The 20756-nt window shown below is 43.4% G+C and overlaps 1 protein-coding gene across 17 annotated transcripts in view; it reads left to right on the top strand.

The window, feature by feature from the left end:
- Positions 1 to 20756, top strand: part of ATXN7L1 (ataxin 7 like 1) — a 266375-nt gene that overhangs the window by 94991 nt on the left and 150628 nt on the right. Inside the window, exon 4 of one of the 17 annotated variants that reach the window (XM_024250044.3) lies at positions 19591 to 20680. The exons of the other annotated variants lie outside the window; for them this stretch is intronic. Coding sequence (XP_024105812.1) covers positions 19591 to 19676 — 86 coding nt within the window. The 3' untranslated portion in view covers positions 19677 to 20680. Of the gene's footprint in view, positions 1 to 19590; positions 20681 to 20756 lie in introns of those variants that run through there. 17 annotated transcript variants of the gene reach the window in all.

The following is a 20756-nucleotide window of genomic DNA, read 5'->3' as shown; positions in this document are numbered from 1 at the left end:
ATTAAAGGAACTTGCATGTGGAAAGCACAGTGGTACAACAAAGTTTGCTTTAAAAAAAAAGTTGCACAATTATTAACTGAGGGATAAGCTACAGATATTTATAATGAAATCTTGTCCAGAGTTTTCACTTGTGATTACTATGGAAAGGGAGATGTTTGTGACTGTTTGTCTTGTCAGAGCTGTGGTGGGTCCTTACCTCAGCCCAGAGAGAATCCAGGGACAGGGCAGGGGATGATGCTCTGTGTTTGTGCACAGGCATGTATGTAAGACAAAAACAAGGAGGTGCAAGGTGCCTATACTGGAAAAAAAAATTTTATTACTTTTTAGTAATTGTGTATTTTCAGTCAATTTGGACTATTGTAATTAAAGAAAAAAATAATAGGTAGATCCAGGTTGTAGTTTTGTGATTGGGGTGAACATTTATGGTGAGTTGTCTGATTTGCCTAAATGAAAGAAGTAGGATTTTTTGGGGGGTCCTTGTCTTCTAATGTAGTTACATAACTACTTATAATAAAGCAGGGTTTCTCAGCACGGGCACTATGGACATTTTGGGCTGAATAATTCTTTGCTGTGGGGCTCATTCTGTGTCTTACTATAGGATGTTGAGTGGCTTCTCTGACCTCTACATACTGGATAGCAATAGCAGTCCCCACCCCACTCCTAATCTTGACAACCAAAACCATCTCAGGACATTGCCAATATCCCCTAGGGTGCAAAATCGCCCCCAGTTGGGAACTACTGCCGTAAAATATAACATGCCCCTGTTTATTATACTGTATTTCATGCTTTTCTGTATTTAAATTTTTTATCAAAGTAAAATATGTGTTTATGCCCAGAAATGACTTCTGTGGAATCACAGCTGCATGTAGAAAGTTGACTCCTTCAGCTTGCACAGAGCTAGCCATTGGGATTATTTCCCCATCACACGTACATGCAAAGTGTAAAACAAGTTATCTTACAGCAGTCCATAAAATTGCAGTCCTTTCCACTTCAAAATAATTTTTTTTAAAAAAGGCAAAAGAAATAACACCTTCATGTACACAGATCCCACAGAATTTGTCAGCCACACTTGGCACTAGTCACCTCAGCAGAAAGCCATACGGCTGCACACCCCGCCCATCAGACAGAGATAATCCTTGGATGTCACTGCTACTTAAAAAAAAAAAAAAATGGTTTAGAACCAGAGAACCTGGATGTCATTCAATAGACAAGAGAGGATTAGATTTTTTTTCCTCCTTCTCAGAGAGGGCTTTTTATTCCCTTTTCTGATTATATTTTTGAATGCCCTTCATGTAGCTGTTTTTCATGTTGATGGTGATGCAGTAGAATTTAATGAACTGTGAGCTAAAGCAGAGAGGCTGAGCAGAAAAATAAATGAGTGGCAGAAACTCACCCCTGGAGTGAGGCATGGCATGTCCTGGCTGGCACCCCATCCTTCTGTGTACATCCAGATGCTGATGCTGGTTGGATACCGAGAACAGCATGTCTCAGCAGTGCTACACATGGGAGCCTAATTAATAAGGATCCAAGGTTCCCTGCAATTGTTCTTTTTATTTTGTCTATCTCCAGATGACCTCTGGTTGAGGAAGAGACAAACATGTGTGCCTCTGAGCCCTAGAGAGAGTTAGTCCCTCCCGATGTCAGTGCCCCCTGGGCTTCCCAGAGTGTCAGGGGCATTATCACCTGCTAATTATCCCGCCAAGACTTCCTTTCTGAAGGTGTTGATTGCCATTGCGTGGGGCTTGGGTTTTTTTGTCAATTAAGTTAGATTTGTTTGCTGACATTATATTGTTATGGTTATTGTTAGTTGTCTTTTATATGACTAGATTTTTTTAACATCAGAAGTACAAAATAAAGGAAATTATTCTCATTGAACATATTCTTTGTCAAGTTTGATAGCATTAATTAATAAGACTTGGCAAGAGCACATGAATCTGTGCAAACTTTATTTCATTAGTAGAATTTTTTTAACTTGAATTTGATCAATCTTTCGCAAATCCAGAATTAACTCCTGGTATTGATATGATCTTTTGAGTTCCTTATGATCAGAAACAATGTCTGCTATTGTTTTTGCTTATTTCATTTTTCCACCATCCCTAGTAAAGTGCAGTTACACTATAGATGCTAAGGAAATCCTTATGATGGACCCTAGGAAAATCTCAAAGGAAAGAAATGACAGAATGACTGATTAACAAAGGATTATCCCATAAATCAAGCATTACAACTGAGAGAATCTATGACTAAGTAGGACTATGTTTTGCTTCACTTCAAGTTTTTATATTTTGAACTTGCTACTGCTCAAATTAAAGTTAATGCTGCGTCCAGAACATAGCAGGTTGACCTGGTCCCACTTTTCACTCCCCTAATGCTGGATAAAAATGACAGCAATAAAGCTAAAACACTTACTGAGCACTTACTATGTGCTAAACATTTTAATGTGTTATTTAATCATGCCATTACCCTAAGGTGATATCTAGTTGTATTATCTTTATCTCACACTCAAGGAAAGGGAGACCTGGAGGACTTAAGAAATTTGTTCAAGATCAGGCCGATGTAAGTGGCAGAACCAGAATTCCAACGTCTGACTCCAGAGTGCCTTAACTACTACATTGGTTATATGTTTTTTGTCTCAAACTCGCTGCAATACCATAACTAAACTTTGATGCAGAAAAGTCTTTTCCATCCCCTGTAGGATGCTGAAAAGTAAATAACAGGTGCTTGGGGCAGGTGAGCTTCATTGCTCTTTCTCATTTTAATCCACACCACTGATGTTCTCTGCTTATTGGCATAGTCAGTGAACTTGAACACAATTTTGACGTAAGGGAGAAGGAGGAATAAATTGGTAATAGCGAATGTGTTTAGAGCCTTAGCCACAGCATTTGAAATAGACCTTTAAATACATGAAAGCAAAAAGAAGGAAGCTTGTAGAAGAGATGGAGTGGGTACCACATATGTTCTCCTAAAAATTCTACCTGTAGTTTCTTGTTTATCCCCAACAAATGAGCAGATCCATGAGACTCACAAAGAGTAGATAAATTTCCTCCATATTCAGTGAAATTCTCTTTTTTCATGTTTCTGTGAATCGAGTAGAAATGTTACAAATAAGCACACAGCAGATATAATGGTTCAGTTCAAATTTAGAAATAAATTAATAGGATCTTCATAACTTTAGGATTATTTAGTTCTTTTTTTTTTTTTTTTTTTTTTTTGAGATAGGGTCTTCCTCTGTCACCCAAGCTGGAGTGCAGTGGCATGATCACTGCCCACTGCGACCTCAACCTCCCAGGCTCAGGTGATCCTCCCACCTTAGCCTCCCGAGTAGCTGGGACCACAGGCATAAGCCACCATGTCTGGCTAATTTGTTTTTTTTATTTTTTGTAGAGATGAGGGTTTCGCCATGTTGCCCAGGCTGGTCTCAAACTCCTGGGCTCAAGCGATTCTCCCGCCTCAGCCTCCCAAAGTTCTGGGACTACAGGTATGAGCCACCACATCCAGCCAGAATTCATTTTTAATTGAAACAGTCTTCTACTTATTATCTCATCAAAGCCTATTTCTTGAAGGCTGAGTGTCTTGGATTACATTCTCCAGGGTCACATGGTTTCAATTCATTCATTTATTTGAAAAATATTTACTGAGCACCTGCTATATGCCAGGCACTGTTTTAATGCTGCAGATGCAGTGGTGAACAAGACAGATAAGGGCCTGGCTTTCTTGAGGCTTATGTTCTGGTAGGTTAAATAACGTAAACAAATACACGATCAAGCCATGTGAAAAGCTGTCACAAGAGTGTCCCAGCAGAGAACACAGAAGAGTAAAAACAAACAAGGCATGTTTGAGGGCTTCAGAGTAGCAGACAAGGACCAGAATGTCAGAGTCGTGTAGAACAGAGTCTGAAGGTTGGGTTTTATTCTGGGTGTGGTGCTAAGACACTGGAGGGTATTGAGTGACGGAAAGGCATAATCTGGTTTCTGTTTTCTGAAGCTCACTCTGGCTGCAGTGGAGCCCAGGAGACCCGGAAGGGGCTAATGCATAGCTAGCAGTAACAGATCATCGTGGTAGCCGTGGAGATGGAGAGAAAAGGATAAACTCGAGATCTATTTTGGAAATGTAGCTGACAGAATTTGCTGACAGATTGGATTGGATTAGATTGGAAAGGGAAGAGTCAACATTTATTTAGAGTTAGGTTGAAGGAGAATGGCCAGTGACTTGGCAGAAAAAGCAGCAGAGAATGACTACACAGAAGCAAGAGAAGAAAGCCTTTCATAGATCATGTCAAATGCCAAGAGGTTGAGTAAGACACTAAAGAGAAGAGGTCGCTAAGTTAGCGACCTGAGGGTTGTTGACCTTGACAATAGCCAATTGACAATAGGCGATTTTATTTGTGTCTTGAGATTTTTTTCCAAGGACAGGTCAGGCTCACCATTCAATTCCCTGAGTCCACACAAGGAGTGCTGGATCTCAAAAGTTGATGCCCAATATACTGTTTTTTGTTTGTTTGTTTGTTTTGGGGGGGGTTGTTTTTTTTTTGTTTTTTGTTTTTTGTTTTTTTTTCTTAAAAAAAGAATCTTGGAAGAAAGAAGGAAGGAAGCCAGCAAGGAAGGGAAATTGGCTCATCAGTTGTGAATAAGCCAAATTCCACATGTAAGCGAGTACCATCATTTAGAAGACATGGCTGCTTGAAAGAGAATGACCAACTCTGTTGAGACGCAGTTGGAAAGGCTGATGCGGGGAAACATCCTTCCTCTGTGAGCAGTGGGGAGGCCATGGCTTTGATCCCTGACCACAGCTGATTGCTGGAGGGCTCTCACTGTAACGTGACCCCTGGCTTCTGACTCATCACTGGTGTGTCCTCGTCATAGAGGCTGCTCCATTCCATTCCTCAGAGCTGTATCCACCGAGGAGAATTCGGGTAACAGTCATTGCTTTATTTAAATCTGGGTAAAGAATGTTAGCAGCACTGATTCAAAAGGTCATCTCGGAATTCTCCCTATCCTGAGCCATAAGCAGAGAAGCATCTCCCAAACAGTGCTTTCTCTGGAATAGTGAGCCCATACGAAGAACAAGGGTTTGGGTGGATGCATACCCTTGGGAAACTGCGCCAGATTCCCCCTCCCAGAGCCTCATAGCAGCTATTAGCACATTAAAGCGCCAAGAGGTCCTGGAGTCAAAAACAAAAATGCATCTATTTCACATTGGAGTCACATCGCCCTCATCCAAATTCAGCCACATGCCGTGAGCAACGAGAACAACAAAAATGCATGTTTTTCCTAAGAACGTGGGCCTAGACACTAGCTCACCCTAGCAAAGAAACAAAGATGTTTCCCAACCCTGGAGGAGAAACTGGCCATGGGAAGGAACCACTGTCCCACATACTGTACTCTTTCAAGAGGAGTTTTGGTCCTACAGGATTTTCACCTCCCACCACTCTTTCAAGAGGAGTTTTGGTCCTACAGGATTTTCACCTCCCACCCTGACACTAGAACCCAATCCCATGTAAGCTGCAGCATTCTGCTGTCAGTTTTCTTTAGGGAGGCCCTCAGAGTATTCTCAAGGAGCCGATTCTTATGTCTTCATCTGGGATCACGGAGAGTTACTGACTCCTTCTTGGACTGTCACATGCTAGAAACCTGTGTGCAGGCTTGCCCCCAGATGCTACAAATCTCTAAAGATACTTCCAAGCTATATCTTTTCTAAACCCGAAGTGCTTCTTCACATGATGTGTAGAGCTACTATGCCAGGCTTTCTTTCTGGGTTCCCCCCTCCCCAGAAAAAGGTGCTGTTAAACTAATGTTGCATCTCACAATTAATGGCATCCTAGAATCGGGAAATACCGTTGATGATTTGGGTAGGACCTTTCCCTTGCTCCTTTGCAGGGCCAGGCGCTTCTGAAAACTGGGTGCAAATTTGGGAATGCTACATAGGAGACTCATAGGAAATAGATAGGTCCAGGGGACAACATAAATTGGGGAGCATAAAGGATGAAAGAGTCAGTAAACCATTTCACTATGATGAATCCCACTTCACCTGGAAAAAAATAATCTTTTTTTTTCCAGAAAAAGCAACCATTGTCTTTGTTTTACCATGCTGGAACTACAGATGTCTAAGATTTGGTTTCTGTTATTTGTTTGTTTATTAGCATCATAGATACTTTGCTTTTTTCCCCCTGAATTATTTTCTCAAATTCCGAAGCCTTCTCTAGGGGTGCATTTTCCTAAGATAACAATGGCTTAGTTTACATCGTGGCTGTGGTTTTCTGCTCATCTTTATAAGTGGCTGCCTCCACCCCATATGTAATCTTCTTAAACAAGCACCTTCTTAAATGAGGCAACCCTCTTAACATATGAGTATATGGTAGTGCTCTTCCTATTAATGAGAAGGCTGCAGGGCCGGGCGCGGTGGCTCACACTATAATGCTAGCACTTTGGGAGGCTGAGGCAGGTGGATTACTTGAGGTCAGGAGTTGGAGACCCACCTGGCCAACATGGCAAAACCCCGTCTCTACTAAAAATACAAAAAATTAGCCAGGCGTGGTGGCGCACACCTGTAATCTCAGCTACTAGGGAGGCTGAGGCAGTAGAATCGCTTGAACCTGGGAGGTGGAGGCTTCAGTGAGCCAAGATCGTGCCACTGCACTCCAGCCTGAGCGACAGAGAGAGACTCTGTCTCAAAAAAAAAAAAAAAAAACAAGGTTGCTGGCTCTGCCTGACACCCTAATCCTGTGACCTGCATTTGTCAGCTTTGGGCATCATCCTGATAGTGACACTAGCTCCAAAAACATGAATCAAGTTTCCCGGTGCATTTAAGAAGGCAGGGGCTAGATGGTGGCCCTTTGAAAATTGTCCTCCCACTTTCTTGGCTGGGCTGCCTTTGTCATATTCTTACAACAAACCCATGGGTCCCTAGGGTTTGGTGGTGAGGAACTTCTAGCCCTTATGGCCAACCTTTGCCTTAGCTGCTCTTTGAGGTGGGTACTAGTGATGGTGGCAGTGCAGAGCCAGCCTGCGAGACAAGTGGGGTGGCCAGAGGAAAAGGGTGTACCCCAGAGCTGCCCTCCTCTGTGGCTTGCAATGTTTGTGAGCCAAGAAACCACTGGACTTTTTGCCCTCCCCAGTGCCTCACATGCAGGCTGAAGAACTATGGTCCTTTCATTTATCTTTTTTTAACCACTTCTCCCCGACCCTCACTTGTCTACACAACTTGTAGGCCTGCCGTCAATGTGATTTGATCAATGTTACCACGATCCTGCGTTCCATCCTTTTTAAGTTGTTAGGGGGTTTCTTTTTCGTATTTGTTTCATTATTCAGCTGGCACTGGAGTTGCACTGGACTGGTAGCACCTCCTGGGGAGGAACCATCCATCTGGTTTTGGTTTTGACTGGGGGGATTTTTAGGGGGAAGTGCTCATTTTTCCTGAGATACCTGGGCCTATATCTTCCCCCTGTGTCTCCTGTTTAGTCTTTCCCACTCCTTTTTCAGAACTGAAAGCAGACAGAAGGTCCCCTACAAACAGTTAACTATGGTATTTTCTCAATTCCAGGATGCCATTAATCGTAAGGTGCCACATCCATTAAATAGCACCTTTTCCCAGGTCCCAGGGGCAATTCAAGGACAGTCTCGTCATCCACCCAGCACTGGCGAGCAGAAAGAGATGGGTACAGTGTGGCAGTGCAGGGCATGGGCCTGGGAATGTACCAAGAGCAGCTTCTAGCGCCGTATGACTAGGTCATAATTAATTCACACATGCCCTTCTTGTCTTCTGGGAATCAGGTGCTTCACTTTCCCTTTGGCTTAGAGTTTAGTTCAAAATAGAAAATAATGAAGCTACAATGGTCTGGGAGTTTCCTGCTTCTTGTGATACCCCTGATAATTGTCATGTAAATTAACTAGTCCCATAGCAACTAGGCCACACATAGGAAAAAAACCACACCACTGCCAGATGGTAATTTAGGAATGTGATTTTAGTTTTCAGATGTAAAGGATGATGAGGGAGTGGCCTTACTATTGTTTTATTTTTGATTTCTTGTTTAATTGATGGTGGTCAGAGAACATTAGTTATAGGTTATCCATTTTATAATTCATGATAACTTCCTTTGTGACTAGCTAGCATGTGAACCACTTTTGTAAATGTCTCACGTGATTGAAAAATGTATATAATCTCTCTATTGTGTGCAGAGTTCCATATATTTATTGTCTATTTTGTAATTTAGATCATGTATGATTAGAAAATTTATTTAATGTCTCTTTTGTGTGCAGTATTCCATATATTGTTTATTTTGTTTAAATCTTATTCATTCTTGCCATTTTTTGTCTGCTTGCTCTGTAATTTCTGAGAAGAGAGTTTTAAGTCTCCTATGATAGTTGTAAGTGTGTCAGTCTCTCCTGTAACTCTGACGCCTTTTGCTTTACAATTTTGAGGCTGTCCTGTTGGGTATACGTAAGCTTAATTGTGAGGTCTTTTTAGTAGTGTTGTCTTTGTGCCTATTAATGCTTTTGCCTTAGGTTCTATTTTATCTGATTAAGATTGCTATTCAATTTTATTTGGGTCAATATGTATTTGCCTCATTTATTTCTTTCCAATCTTTTATTTTCAACTTTTCTGTGTCATTTTGTTTTAGGTGTCTCTCTTGTAAAGCAGTATATAGCTGGCTTTTTAAAAAGTCCAATCTGGCCAGGCCCAGTGGCTGATGCCTATAATCCCAGCACTTTGGGAGGCCTAGGCAGGCGGATCACCTGACGTCAGGAGTTCGAGACCAGCCTGGCCAACATGGTGAAACCCCGTCTACACTAAAAATACAAAAATAAGCCAGGCGTGGTGGCATGTGCCTGTAATCCCAGCTACTCGGGAGACTGAGGCAGGAGAATCGCTTGAACCCAGGAGGCAGAGGTTGCAGTGAGCCGAGATCGTGCCACTGCACTTCAGCCTGGGCGACAGAGCGAGGCTCCGTCTCAAAAAAAAAAAAAAAAAAAAAATTCCAATCTGATACTGTCTTTTAATAGGTGAGTTTTATCCATTTACAATTATTGTAATTACTTTATATATTTGGACTTATTTCTAACTTCTAATTTATATTTCTGTTTACATTGCTTTTTGTTTGCTTCTTTGTTCTCCTTTTCTGCCTTCCATTAGATTAGTACAATTTTCCTTACCCTGTCCCCATTTTTCCCCCGATATCTTGGTCACAATAGATTTTATTTCTAAAATCTATATGTTTAATGATTGCCATTACGTTTTTAACATGCATACAGAACTTTAGTTTTTAAAGACTAAAGTTATCCACAATCTCTGTCTTCTCAGATAACACAAAAATCTTTGCATACTTTACCCACTTACAGTCAACTGGTAATTACAATAAAGAATTGAAATCATGGCCCAAAACACTGGCAATGCTTCTCAGCCTGCTAATTCATAGGGGACTAGAGGCACCCTGATTAACTTATGAAGCATGAACTTTTTGCTGATTCACTGTTTTACACCCTGAGATGCTTTGGGGCACATCTCAAGTTCGAGTGATACTTCATTCATAGCTCATAATCTCTCTCTCAAGTTCCCGGAAGTGTTCTGAAGTAGGATTGGACAAAGGGGAACTCAGAATCCTATGATCCACTACTAGGACCTATTTTCATAAATCAGATTTGTCATTTGTCATAATTTTCAGTGAGAACATCAGCGGGCTCCTCCTCCCTGCTTGACACCTGCTTCCTTGTCCTTTGATTCTCAAACTTTACTGTGCGTACACATCTTCCAAAAAATCTTGTAAAAATGCAGATTCTGATTCAATTCAGTAGGTCTGTATTATTATTATTATTATTATTATTATTATTATTATTATTATTGCTTGCTCTGTCACCCAGGCTGGAGTGCAGTGGCGCGATCTCGGCTCACTGCAACCTCTGCCTCCTGGGTTCAAGCAATTCTCCTGCCTCAGCCTCCTGAGTAGCTGGGATTACAGGTGCCCACCACCACACCCAGCTGATTTTTGTATTTTTAGTAGAGACGGGATGTCACCATGTTGGTCAGGCTGGTCTTGAACTCCTGACCTCGTGATCCGCCTGCCTCGGCTTCCCAAAGTTCTGGGATTACAGACGTGAGCCACCACGCCCAGCCCAGGTCTGTATTTTTAACATGATCCTTGGTGATGCTAGTGCTTTTGGTCCACAGACCCCACTTTGAGAAGCAAGTCCTTGGAGAATAGAATTTAGCCAGGAAATTTAAGTTTCAGCTCTAGGTTATGGTTCCTTGATACTTACAGAATAACAGATAAAGAATCTTTCTCTTTGAAGGGGTTGGGGTTCAGGATTATTTTAATTCTAAAGGTCTCTTTAAGGTCTGGCAGGGTCTCTCCATCCCTCCTTGGGCTCAGATCAGACTGGCTAAAAGTGAGTGGTCATTCAGTGCTCTGTGAAGTCACTCTGCCTCCACCCCCAGTTCCTCTGCTGTCCCTCTTGAGGTCAGCACAGCACACACTTCTAGTCTCAGGCCTGTCACTGTGTCATTTAGATGTGACTCATGTGAGTCAATGCCCTGAGGAAAAGTCTGCCTGGGGTTAGGGGCAGGCTTCCTGGTAATTTATGTTTAAGACAAGCTTTTAATAGAGATACACTCCTAAGTAGTAACCAGGAAAAAGATTCTCTCCTCTTAACGGGTATCCATTTATAGGACTCAGCTGTTGAAGCTCAAGGGTAGCATTAGGCTTAAGCTTAATCTTCTGTATACCGTAATTTACAGCACTGAGTAAAGCATTGTATGTACAACTATTTCAGTCATTTGCCATGATAAATAGCTATTGCTCTTGGCAGAGCAGAAACGCCATCTATGCTTTCCATTTATGAATACTGAATTGTCTCAGGCAGGCTTTTGCCGTAAGTTTTTAAAGGGGAAATCCCCAACTAATCACATCACTGCACTGGCCCAAAATGTCATCTCCCTGCTACGTGCACCAGTCAGATCTTGATCCAGGCAGCAATTCTGCAGTGCATGTTTTCTGGTGAAGCCTGCACAAAGCGCTTGTAACAATTCCAAATGCAAGTCCTGCTAAAGGCTGCAGTTTTACACCGAATGCCATGAGCTGTTAGGAAGAAGATTCAGCTGGTGGCAGAACGCCACTGGCAAGGATCAGGAAAATAACTTAGAGGTGATAATCTGATGCAGGAAAAACGGAAGGGGCATGATTCTGTCGGATTCCTGATGGTGAAAAGATGATGCCACCTATTGAAACTAAGGAGACAAAAAGGTAAAAGAAAATGCCCAGGCTATAAATCCCTAGGGATCCACTCTTCAGGAACTCAGAGACACATATGCCTTCTACCAGTCTTCTCTTCAGTTACTGTATGCCCTGCTGACTGGGAGGAAGCAAAGTGGATATTCAAATAGGACATCCAGGTAGAATGACCATCTTGTCCTGGGAAATTCCTTAGGCCTGAGTCAGCCGGTCACCCTACACTCAGGCTTCCAGAAATTTCCCGTCTTCGCCCCCATTCCTTCCCACCAACAAACTTCCTGTGCCCGGGGGACTAAAATACTTAGGCTGGCATTCTGTAATTTGTCTCACATTTCTGATCACCCACTATGTGCCAAGCATTGCCTGAGTGGTGGGATAAGAGAGAGTCAAGCACGAACATGAGTAGAGACAGCAAACACACAAAATAGTGTGCCGTCGCCTGTTTTTGAATACCGTGAGGTAGACTGGCATGGTCACACTTCCATGGTAACGCTTCCAAAAGCCACTTCTCAGCAATGTCTCTGGAAGATGATTCCTCTGAAAACAGTTGAGAGGCTTCTGTACTCATGACTGCCTTTTGAGCTTGATCATTTGCCTATAGAAATATATCTTCCATTTCTACAGCATCTTGCTGTTTCCGAAGCACTCTTGTAGCTCACTCATTTTGATTTTCGTAACAACTCAGTAAGGTACACTGGCAGATACTGGTTTCACAGATTTGGGAGCTCAAAGAAATTCAGTGATTTGCCTGAGGCCACACAAGTGACGGGGCAGAGCTGGGACTAGAAGTCAGGATTCCTGACTCCCCACAACTGCATTTTCCATGGATAGAGACCCCAGGGGGGAAAAAGCTCACAGAGCAGCAAAAAAATGCACCCAGTACAGGAGGCAAATTTACTTTTATGAAACTTCCAACATTTACAGTTTCTAATTCTAGATTTACATGCAACGCATACATCCTCTAGCTGTCTTGTATCTTCCTTACACAGGACCCAAACTTTCTGCAAAAACTATTTGAAAACCAGTTTTACGATTTTGACTCTGAAGGAAGATTACTCATCTTCTTGTAGGTTCTAGTCTACCCTTTCATTTCTTGGCCAGAAGATTCTATCAGAACAAAAGTTATGGTCATTTCAGCAGATGCTGGGAATAAATCCCTTCGGCATTCTGATTAGTTACAATGGGTAATAAGAGAACTGTGCAGACCAAAAACTCCAAGTACATGTTTCATGCACGTAAACCTACTCGTGATGGGTTTTGGCTGAAAGCTAAGCATTGATGACCTTGCCACCAAAGCTTAGAGTCGCTTGTTAGTATTATGAGAGCTGGAGTACAAGCACAGATACAACTTGATCCTGTTAACGTCTCTCATTCCTAGGCCATAGATAAGTTTGTTGAATAGGAAGTTGAGAGAAAGCGATCTGGAGAGAGAATTGTATGCAAGTGGCTCAAGTGACGTGGCAATTTGGGAGTCCCTTGCAACCTTGCTATGACCTCCTACCTCTGTTTGCCCATCTATGGAATGGGTATGGTGGTTATATACCAAGGTTATTATTAGAAATGATAAATTTGAAAATGCCTTGGCATGTAACTTGTGCTATAATTATACCTCACTGCCACATGGAAAATAGGCATTTTTAGCTGAAATGTGTAATGAGGTTAGGCAGGGAACATCAGCTGGTGGCAGGAAGAGTGTTCCCAGAGACAAGAAGTTTGAGGAGAGGGGACCAGATGCTCACTAAGGAGAACAGAGAGACCATCTATGAAGCGGCCTTGGGCATCACGATGGAATGTTCAAAACAAGCACAAAACAAACGTTTAGACATCTGGCCTGAATTTAGAAACAAATAAGGGGCTTGGAGATGAGCGTCTGTCTTTTCACGCTGCAGGCTCTGCACTCCAGCCCTGAGTACCAACCGAACTCCAGAGGGGTGGACTGGAGAAGGAGGAAGGCCTGAGCAAGCCAGTGCCCACGTAGGCTGCAGCTGCTGAGTGTCAAGGAGCTTTCTATCGGAGAGGCAGCAGAGGGGTTCTGAAAGAGCCAGACCCCGGAGCCAAGCTATCTGGGCTTGACCTTAGCTCTGCTATTCACTGGCTGTATGACCTTCAGTCAATCCTCATCTCTCTGTGCCTCAATTTCATCAATCTCAAAATGGGGGTAATAACAGTACCTGTCTCAGAGGTTGTCAGGAGGATGAAATAAGTAAATAGGACTGCAACGTGTAGGAGAAGAACAGGCATCTATACACTTAAACACAGCGAGGCACTTCTCTGGCCTTGTGAATTTCAGCACATGGCAGAGAAGAAACACAAGCTGGACTGGCTGAGGAAAGCTCACCTCCAGAGGACTGAGTGGGTTAACCATGAATTACATAGTCATTCCCAGAGAGGATGCATGGCGGGAGAGAAGCAGCAAGGATCGTAGCTGGATGGATACATGGCCTTGGCTGGACCAGGGGCTGGCGAGTATAGGGGCTTATGGAGGGCTAGGTTTTGCTCAGGTGGACCCTCTTGAAACTCCCAGTGGGCCTCCCTTCTACCCCCAGGAAAGCTGGAATCTTGGGGGCTTCTGTGTCCCCAAAAGCAGATTCCAGTGGCCAGCATCTTGGAAATTTTTGTCCACTTATTTCACTTGTATCAGTCTTTTCTAGGGTCATTTACTGATACTATACTTTCTCTATTCTGGAGTCATTCCCCTGCAAAATCATTCCCCTGTTATCTGTCTGCCTTGACACGGGAAAAATCCCTGTCATCTGGAACCCTTGCTTCCTGCCCGCCGTCCTGCCTCACTGCAGTGTGTGGGCAGATCTGCTCTCTGCTGCACATGTCTTCAGAAAGACTGAATTTCAGGCTTTCAGAGCAAGCGTCTTTGAATCCACTGGTGAAAGGAGACAGCAGTCATCTGCTGGTTAATGTTTGCCAAAATGTGGCCTTAGACTGGGATGAAGTGATGGCTCCTGGCACAGAAGCTGGTTCCCCCTGGGTGTACACCCAGCCTGAACAGCTCCTTTAAAACCAGAAGCAATTTGTCATCTTTTGATTCTCTTCCAGCACTGTCCCTGTCACAGGTAGATAAATGAGGCAGCATATGGGTGTCCAAACGCAGGATCGTCTAATCCCAGCGGTTTCCCGTGGAGCCGTCACTTCTCGAGGGTGGAGAGCACAGTGGGGTGGTCCCTGGCTTCGGGATTGTAACCATAAGCATATTTTTTCATCGCATGTCCCATTTATATGCACGAAATGCTTTCTCAGAATCTCCCAGCTTCCGTGTCATTGATAGGTGCATTTCTCATTTCAAAATCCCGAAATGAATCATGCATTTGTAAGCTCAACATCTCATGTCTGTAGTTCCACAGAATGCTACTAATCAAATCAATGTCTCAGCACAAGCCAACAAGCATCCCTGACTTAAAAACAGATGGAAGTTGAACTTTTTGTTCTAAAAAGACTTGATTACAGAAAGTCAGTGGGAAAGGTGCATACATTTCAGTTTCCTTCACGTTGCATGCACTGTAAGTGGCTTGAGAGATAATTCAGGGTTTTTTACACAGCCCACGTGGACTTTGAATTTGTTGCTTACATATAAGTAAAGCCACCAGGTTATGTCCAAGGATGCAATAGGCAGAAGGGAGCTCCTGATCTAGTTGCCAAAATATGGTTGACCTGTGATTCCTTTGTAAATGAAGGATAAGCCTGTGTGGCGAATGAGCTCAGCCCCTGGGCACACCTCCTGCCTATGCCAAAGGGTTGAGTGTGTTTCTGGTCTGGCCAGACAGCTTTGATTTCTTCTGTGGCCATAGGTCACATTCTTCATCCCCACAGCTGCCAGATTAACTAGACATCCTTGGTCACAAGGGCCCAGGCTTGACTGGATCAGTTCAAGTTCATCCCAGATACAGGAAAGTCATCTACTCTGATAGTATTACAATGAGTCCATGAGCATCTTTGAGACACCCTGAGAAAGGAGAAAATGTGGAGCATCTTCTCCAAGCAGGATCTGTTGAGCATGGATCAGATTCTTACACAGGCTACTAATGCTGGTGACCATAAGAAGTTTATAGCCAGCTCTTCATTATCTACGGTATTGAAGGAGAAATCTAGCATGAACTTTAAAATTTCAAAATAAATCCCACAGTTTAAGCTTTAGCCGGGGATTTCATACTAGAAACCTTTTAGGGGAGAGTAGTATTTCCTTTTATGTTTTCCCAATTAATCGGTAGTTTAATGAACAGCAAAATGACCCAAGGGGGATGAGAGACAGCACAGGAGGATCATTTGCCTGGGGTTAAGAGATGAGTCTGGGTTCCTGTTTCTGCCTCTTTCAGACTCTGTTCATCTGCAGACTGTATGTGTATGCTACATCTGCTTTGTAGGATCAGCATCTACTTTGTAGGATCAGGGAAGGATCAAATGAATTAATGAATACAGAGATATCCCAAGCCCAGCACACAATACAAATGAGCTGTTATGACTTATTTAGAGGTTTTTGTTTTTGTTTTTGTTTTTGTTTTCTGACCCAGGCTGGAGTGCAGTGGCGCCACCTCTGCTCACTGCAACGTCCACCTCCTGAGTTTAAGCAATTCTCCTGCCTCAGCCTCCTGAGTAGCTGGGATTACAGGCATGCACCACCATGCCTGGCTAGTTTTTGTATTTTTAGTAGAGACAGGGTTTCACCATGTTGGCCAGGCTGGTCTCGAACTCCTGACCTCAAGTGATCACCTGCCTCAGCCTCCCAAAGTGCTGGGATTACAGGTGTGAGCCACCACGCCCAGCCTAGACTTATTTTAAGAGAAGGTGGTGAGAACTCCTACTTCAAGGAAGATGGTAACACTGAATAGTTTGTTCATTAAGACAGACAGATGCCTAAGTGAATCTTTGAAATAATCCTGCATTTCATTCATGGTGGAATCTCATAATCTTTTTTTTTTTTTTTAAGTCTAAAAGCCTGAGCCAGCTGTACATGATATATTAAACCCACACATTTACTTACTTTAGAAAGGTTACTATTTTGAGAGTATGATCGTTCCTGGAAAAAAAAATTTTGATGTGCCTCCTGTCCATTGAAAAGTTACATATAAAGAATAATTTCCATTCCTTGGATTATGTCTTCAGATTCCTACATTCTTTTCAAGCTTTGTAATGAAGCAAGGGAAGAGAGTATTGTGAACTCCTTGAGGAAGACATTCCCTATCATTCCTCCACATTGCCCCAGAGTTCACCATGTCTGACAAATAGTGGGTATTCAATCAATAGCTTATGACTGAATGAATGATTTAGATGTTTAATCCTTTAAGTCAGTGATACGCAACTTGTAGTCATGTGTCAGAATCCCCTGGAGAGCTTGTTAAAATCAATTGCAGCTCCCCCATCCCAAGTTTCTGATTCAGTAGATCTGGGTTGGGGCCCCAGAATGTGCATTTCTAGCAGGTCCCCAGATGACACTCATACTGTTGGCCCTGGGAGTATACTTTGAGAACCACTGCTTTGGGGTCCACTCCACTGCTTAGGTCCATTGTGGTTTTTTTTTTAATCTTTGCCAAGCCTTCTAGAAAATTGACATCTATCTCTGTCTGACTTTGCTCCATTAAACTGAGATTGATTTTGTAAAAATTACTAGGATTTGACCAGATGGAAAAGCTACCTGGATTTTTTTGTTTTTAGTTAAAAACTACAGCCAGGCACCATGGCTCATGCCTGTAATCTCAGCAATTTGGAAGGCCGAGGCGGATGGATCACCTGAGGTCAGGAGTTCAAGACCAGCCTGGCCAACATGGTCAAACCCCATCTCTACTAAAAATATAAAAATTAGGTGGGCATGGTGGTGGGCACCTGTAATCCCAGCTCCTCGGGAGGCTAGGGCAGGAGAATCACTTGAACCCGAGAGGTGGAGGTTGCAGTGAACCGAGAACGTGCCATTGCATTCCAGCCTGGGCGACAGAGCAAGACTCCATCTCAAAAAAAGCAAACAAACAACAACAAAAAAAAACACTACATTTTGCACCGTGTATAATTATGAAGGAAGTGACTATCAGATTGCCACCTCCTGCATGGGTGTCTATGCTAGCAGGACACAGCTGGTTGGGGTGAAGCATAGTGGCTCACCTTGCAGCATTTAAGCCCGATTGCATCTTCATCCAGTTTTGGAATTCCCACCTAGTGTCAAATGCACTTAACGGCAAAGCTGAAATGAGACATGACCTTTTGCAGAAATTGCAGATGAGCAAAAAGGGCACAGGAGATGAGTGTATGATACAAAGGGGAACATGATGTTTGCAAAGTCGTCTCATGCTGGCTGTGGGCCTGGCTGAAGTTATTATGCCCCCAGGTTTAAAAACAAGAGGCAGCCTCATGGCCTGAGGAAGACTGCCTTCTGCAAAAAAGTCATTCTCCTAATGCCAGATGTCACTCTGAATGGCAGGCAAGAGTGGAATTGCAAACCCAGGTCCTGGGGAGCTCCTCCCTCCTCCATTCCCCCTTCTTGGGAAAGAGTCCTTGAGACTGTGAGGACTGAGTGGACACAGAGGGATGGGTCAGTGGAGGGGGCAACAGGGATACCAGACATCCTCAAGAGAGAAGAGATGAAAATAGAACCTAAGAAGGGAATTGAAGGGGAGAAGAAGACGAGAGCCTTACCCTAAAGTAGGAAGAGTGTGTTAGTAACCTGTTGCCGCATAACAAATGACTCCAACGTTAGCAGCTTAGAACAACAAATCTGTGTTGTGTTGCAGTTTCTGTGGGCCAGGGATCTGGGAGTGGCTCAGCTGTGTGGTGCTGCTCAGAATCTCTCATGAGGCTGCAGTCAAGCTTTCATCTGAAGGCTTAACTGGAGTTGGAGGGTCCACTCCTAAGATGACTCCCTCACATGGCTGTTGGCTGGAGGCCTCAGTTCCTGGTGCTCAGTACCTTAGGCCTCTCCACAGCCCTGCTCACAGCATAGCAGTTGACTTCCCTGAGAGCCAACAACCCAAGAGAGAGGGAGAAAGTCAAAATGCCTTTTATGGCCTAGTCTCAGAAGGGACACGCTATCACATCCACTCCATTCTGTTCATTAGAAATCAGTCTCTAAGTCCAGCCCACACACTACAGGAAGGGAATTGGGCTCCATCTTTGGAAGGGAAGAGTGTCACCTCAGTGAGACTTGCCAGGCTCAGAAAAGCACAAGAATCATTGACAGGGCCTTTTGTGTAAAGATGAGGAGGGCTGCAGCCATTGGGGCCATAGGGGTGCACCTGATTGGGCTGAAGAAAGGTGGTTGGGTAGGGGAAGGGGCATTAGAAACTCTCTATGGGCTTGGAGCCTACCATCCTATAGGGGTTGTGCAGGCCCCTTCTGTCTTTCAAGCTAAGGAGTGACTTTGCTTACAAAAGCAAAGCCACCTATGAGTCCCAAGGCTCAGATTTGGTTCCAGAGAAGAGAAAGATAGGGCTGGGGGCTTAGACCCAAGCCTGTGCTGGAGAAAGAGCAGTACACAGCACTGTGCATCTCCATCTAGGTTGTCTGCCCTGCCAGGTGCCCAGTAGGAAAAGAATAGCGATTGAAGGCAGAAGAGATGTCAAGGAGTAAAGAGAAGCTTCTAGGCTGTGATTCTCAGGAAAGGCATTGGGAGGGGGTGTTAAGCAGGAGGTGGAAGAACCCTACTATTTTTTATTAAAATCCCACTTAGGATGATAGCTCAGTCCTGCCAGTAATCACAGCAGTCAGCCCTTCATGGCTACAGCTCCTGGGTTGCACAGAGTCCTTCCCATGGGGCGGCTGTTTGTTTTGGCCACCCTGGCTCCATAAATGGATTCCATGTAGCAGTCTTCTTTTGAGAATGCAGAGCCATTGGGGTCATATTGTACTGTGTCTGTTCTTATCTCCCCTATCATCCCCAGGGAATAAGCTAATCAAACTTACTGATGATTTTACACTGAGAAGGAGATAGCTAATAACTTGGATGACAAGTATTAGAATACAATGTGATGTGGATAAATTGGGTCCATATATTAAGAGCTATAAAATGAGATTCTATCAAGGCATGAATAATGGTGCCCATGAAAAGGATTAATCAAATACCCCATTAAAAACGTATAGGAATTCTGGTCAGACAGCTCTTGTTTAATTGCACTCCTGCCCCCACCCCACCCCCATTCCATTCCCCCTGAAACTGCTTTCTACTAAGAGAAATATGGAAAAGAGTTTAGAGGAAGTAATGGAAAAATTGGGACATACATTTTGATAGAACAAGATCATGAAGACGCATTTAAGCAACCAGTGTTTAATTTAGGGGGAAACATGGCAATTGGCATGAGTAATCATTTACAAATATAATTTCCAAAGGAGCCGTGTTGATACCGTTCAGCAAATGCCAACAAAGCATTTACTTTCCAAAGGGAGAAAGCAAGACAACAAGAGAAATGAAGCCATCTCCAGGAGTGGACCAGAGAGCAGCCAAGCCATAGAGAATCATCAGGTGTGAGAATGGAAAACACAGAAGAGACGTACAACTTCTGAAAGATCTCAGAGGACTGGCATTGTCTGGAGAAGGCTTCCTGGAAGAGGAGACTCCAGCAGAGCCCTGAAGTGTGGACAAGCTTCCACTCACTGCAAATTCGTGAGCACACTCTCGTGTCAGGATCTAGTAAGAAAATAGGTTTGAGCAGAGCAGGGGGTACCTGTGGGGTTCTTCTCTTCATTTTCACCACCACAAAGCTGGTCTAAGCTACCATCAGTTCCCACCTGGACAACTGCAAAAGCCTTCCAGCTGTTCCTGCTTCCACTCTTGCTCCTCTACAATTCATTCTGCACGCAGAAGTCAGAATCAAAATCAAAGTTCATCATGTCATTCTCTTGACTTGTGGCTTCCCATTGCTCTTAAGCTAAAAGTAAAAATCATTATCATGGCTACAAAGTCTTGTGTGGTCTGGGCCACATCCTGTGCCAGGCTCCCTTTCATTGTCTATATTCCAGTCAAGCTGGCCTTCAAAATTTCAGCACATTGGGTCTTTCTGCTACAGGGCCCTTGCACATACATGCTTTTCCCTCTGTACATGTGATTTTCTTTCATCCTCGTTTTCCAAAGCTAACTCTGACTCATCCTTCAGACTGCAACTTAATGATTACTTCCTTCTGGAAGACTCCCCTAATTTTCACAACTAGATGAGCTCTCCCTTATATGATGAAAACAAGTATTTCTTGTGTGAACATATATGTTTAACATCTGCCTTCCCAACTCAGCCACAAGCTCTGTGAGGGTGGGTACTCAGTCTTTGAATCCCTCGGAGCCTAGCATAGTGTCAGTAAATACGTGATAGCTGGAGCGTGACATTTCATTAGGAACAGTGAGGCTAGTTGAGAAATTATACCTCACCAGTATATAGGAGAGTACCATTAGGAATTCTTAATGGGATGAAAACCTGAATTCATGTCTAGACCCTGCCACCTGCTGGCTGTGCTGTTTTAAATAAATTGCAGATCCTCTCAGAGCCTGTTTCCTCATATATAAAATAATGGGGACCTAACAGCCCCCTCATATGGTTGTAGCAGGAATTTAATTAAA

Source organism: Pongo abelii, chromosome 6 (assembly GCF_028885655.2).
Source record: "Pongo abelii isolate AG06213 chromosome 6, NHGRI_mPonAbe1-v2.0_pri, whole genome shotgun sequence".
Lineage (NCBI taxonomy): Eukaryota > Metazoa > Chordata > Mammalia > Primates > Hominidae > Pongo > Pongo abelii.
This window is presented reverse-complemented; position numbering and strand designations above follow the sequence as displayed.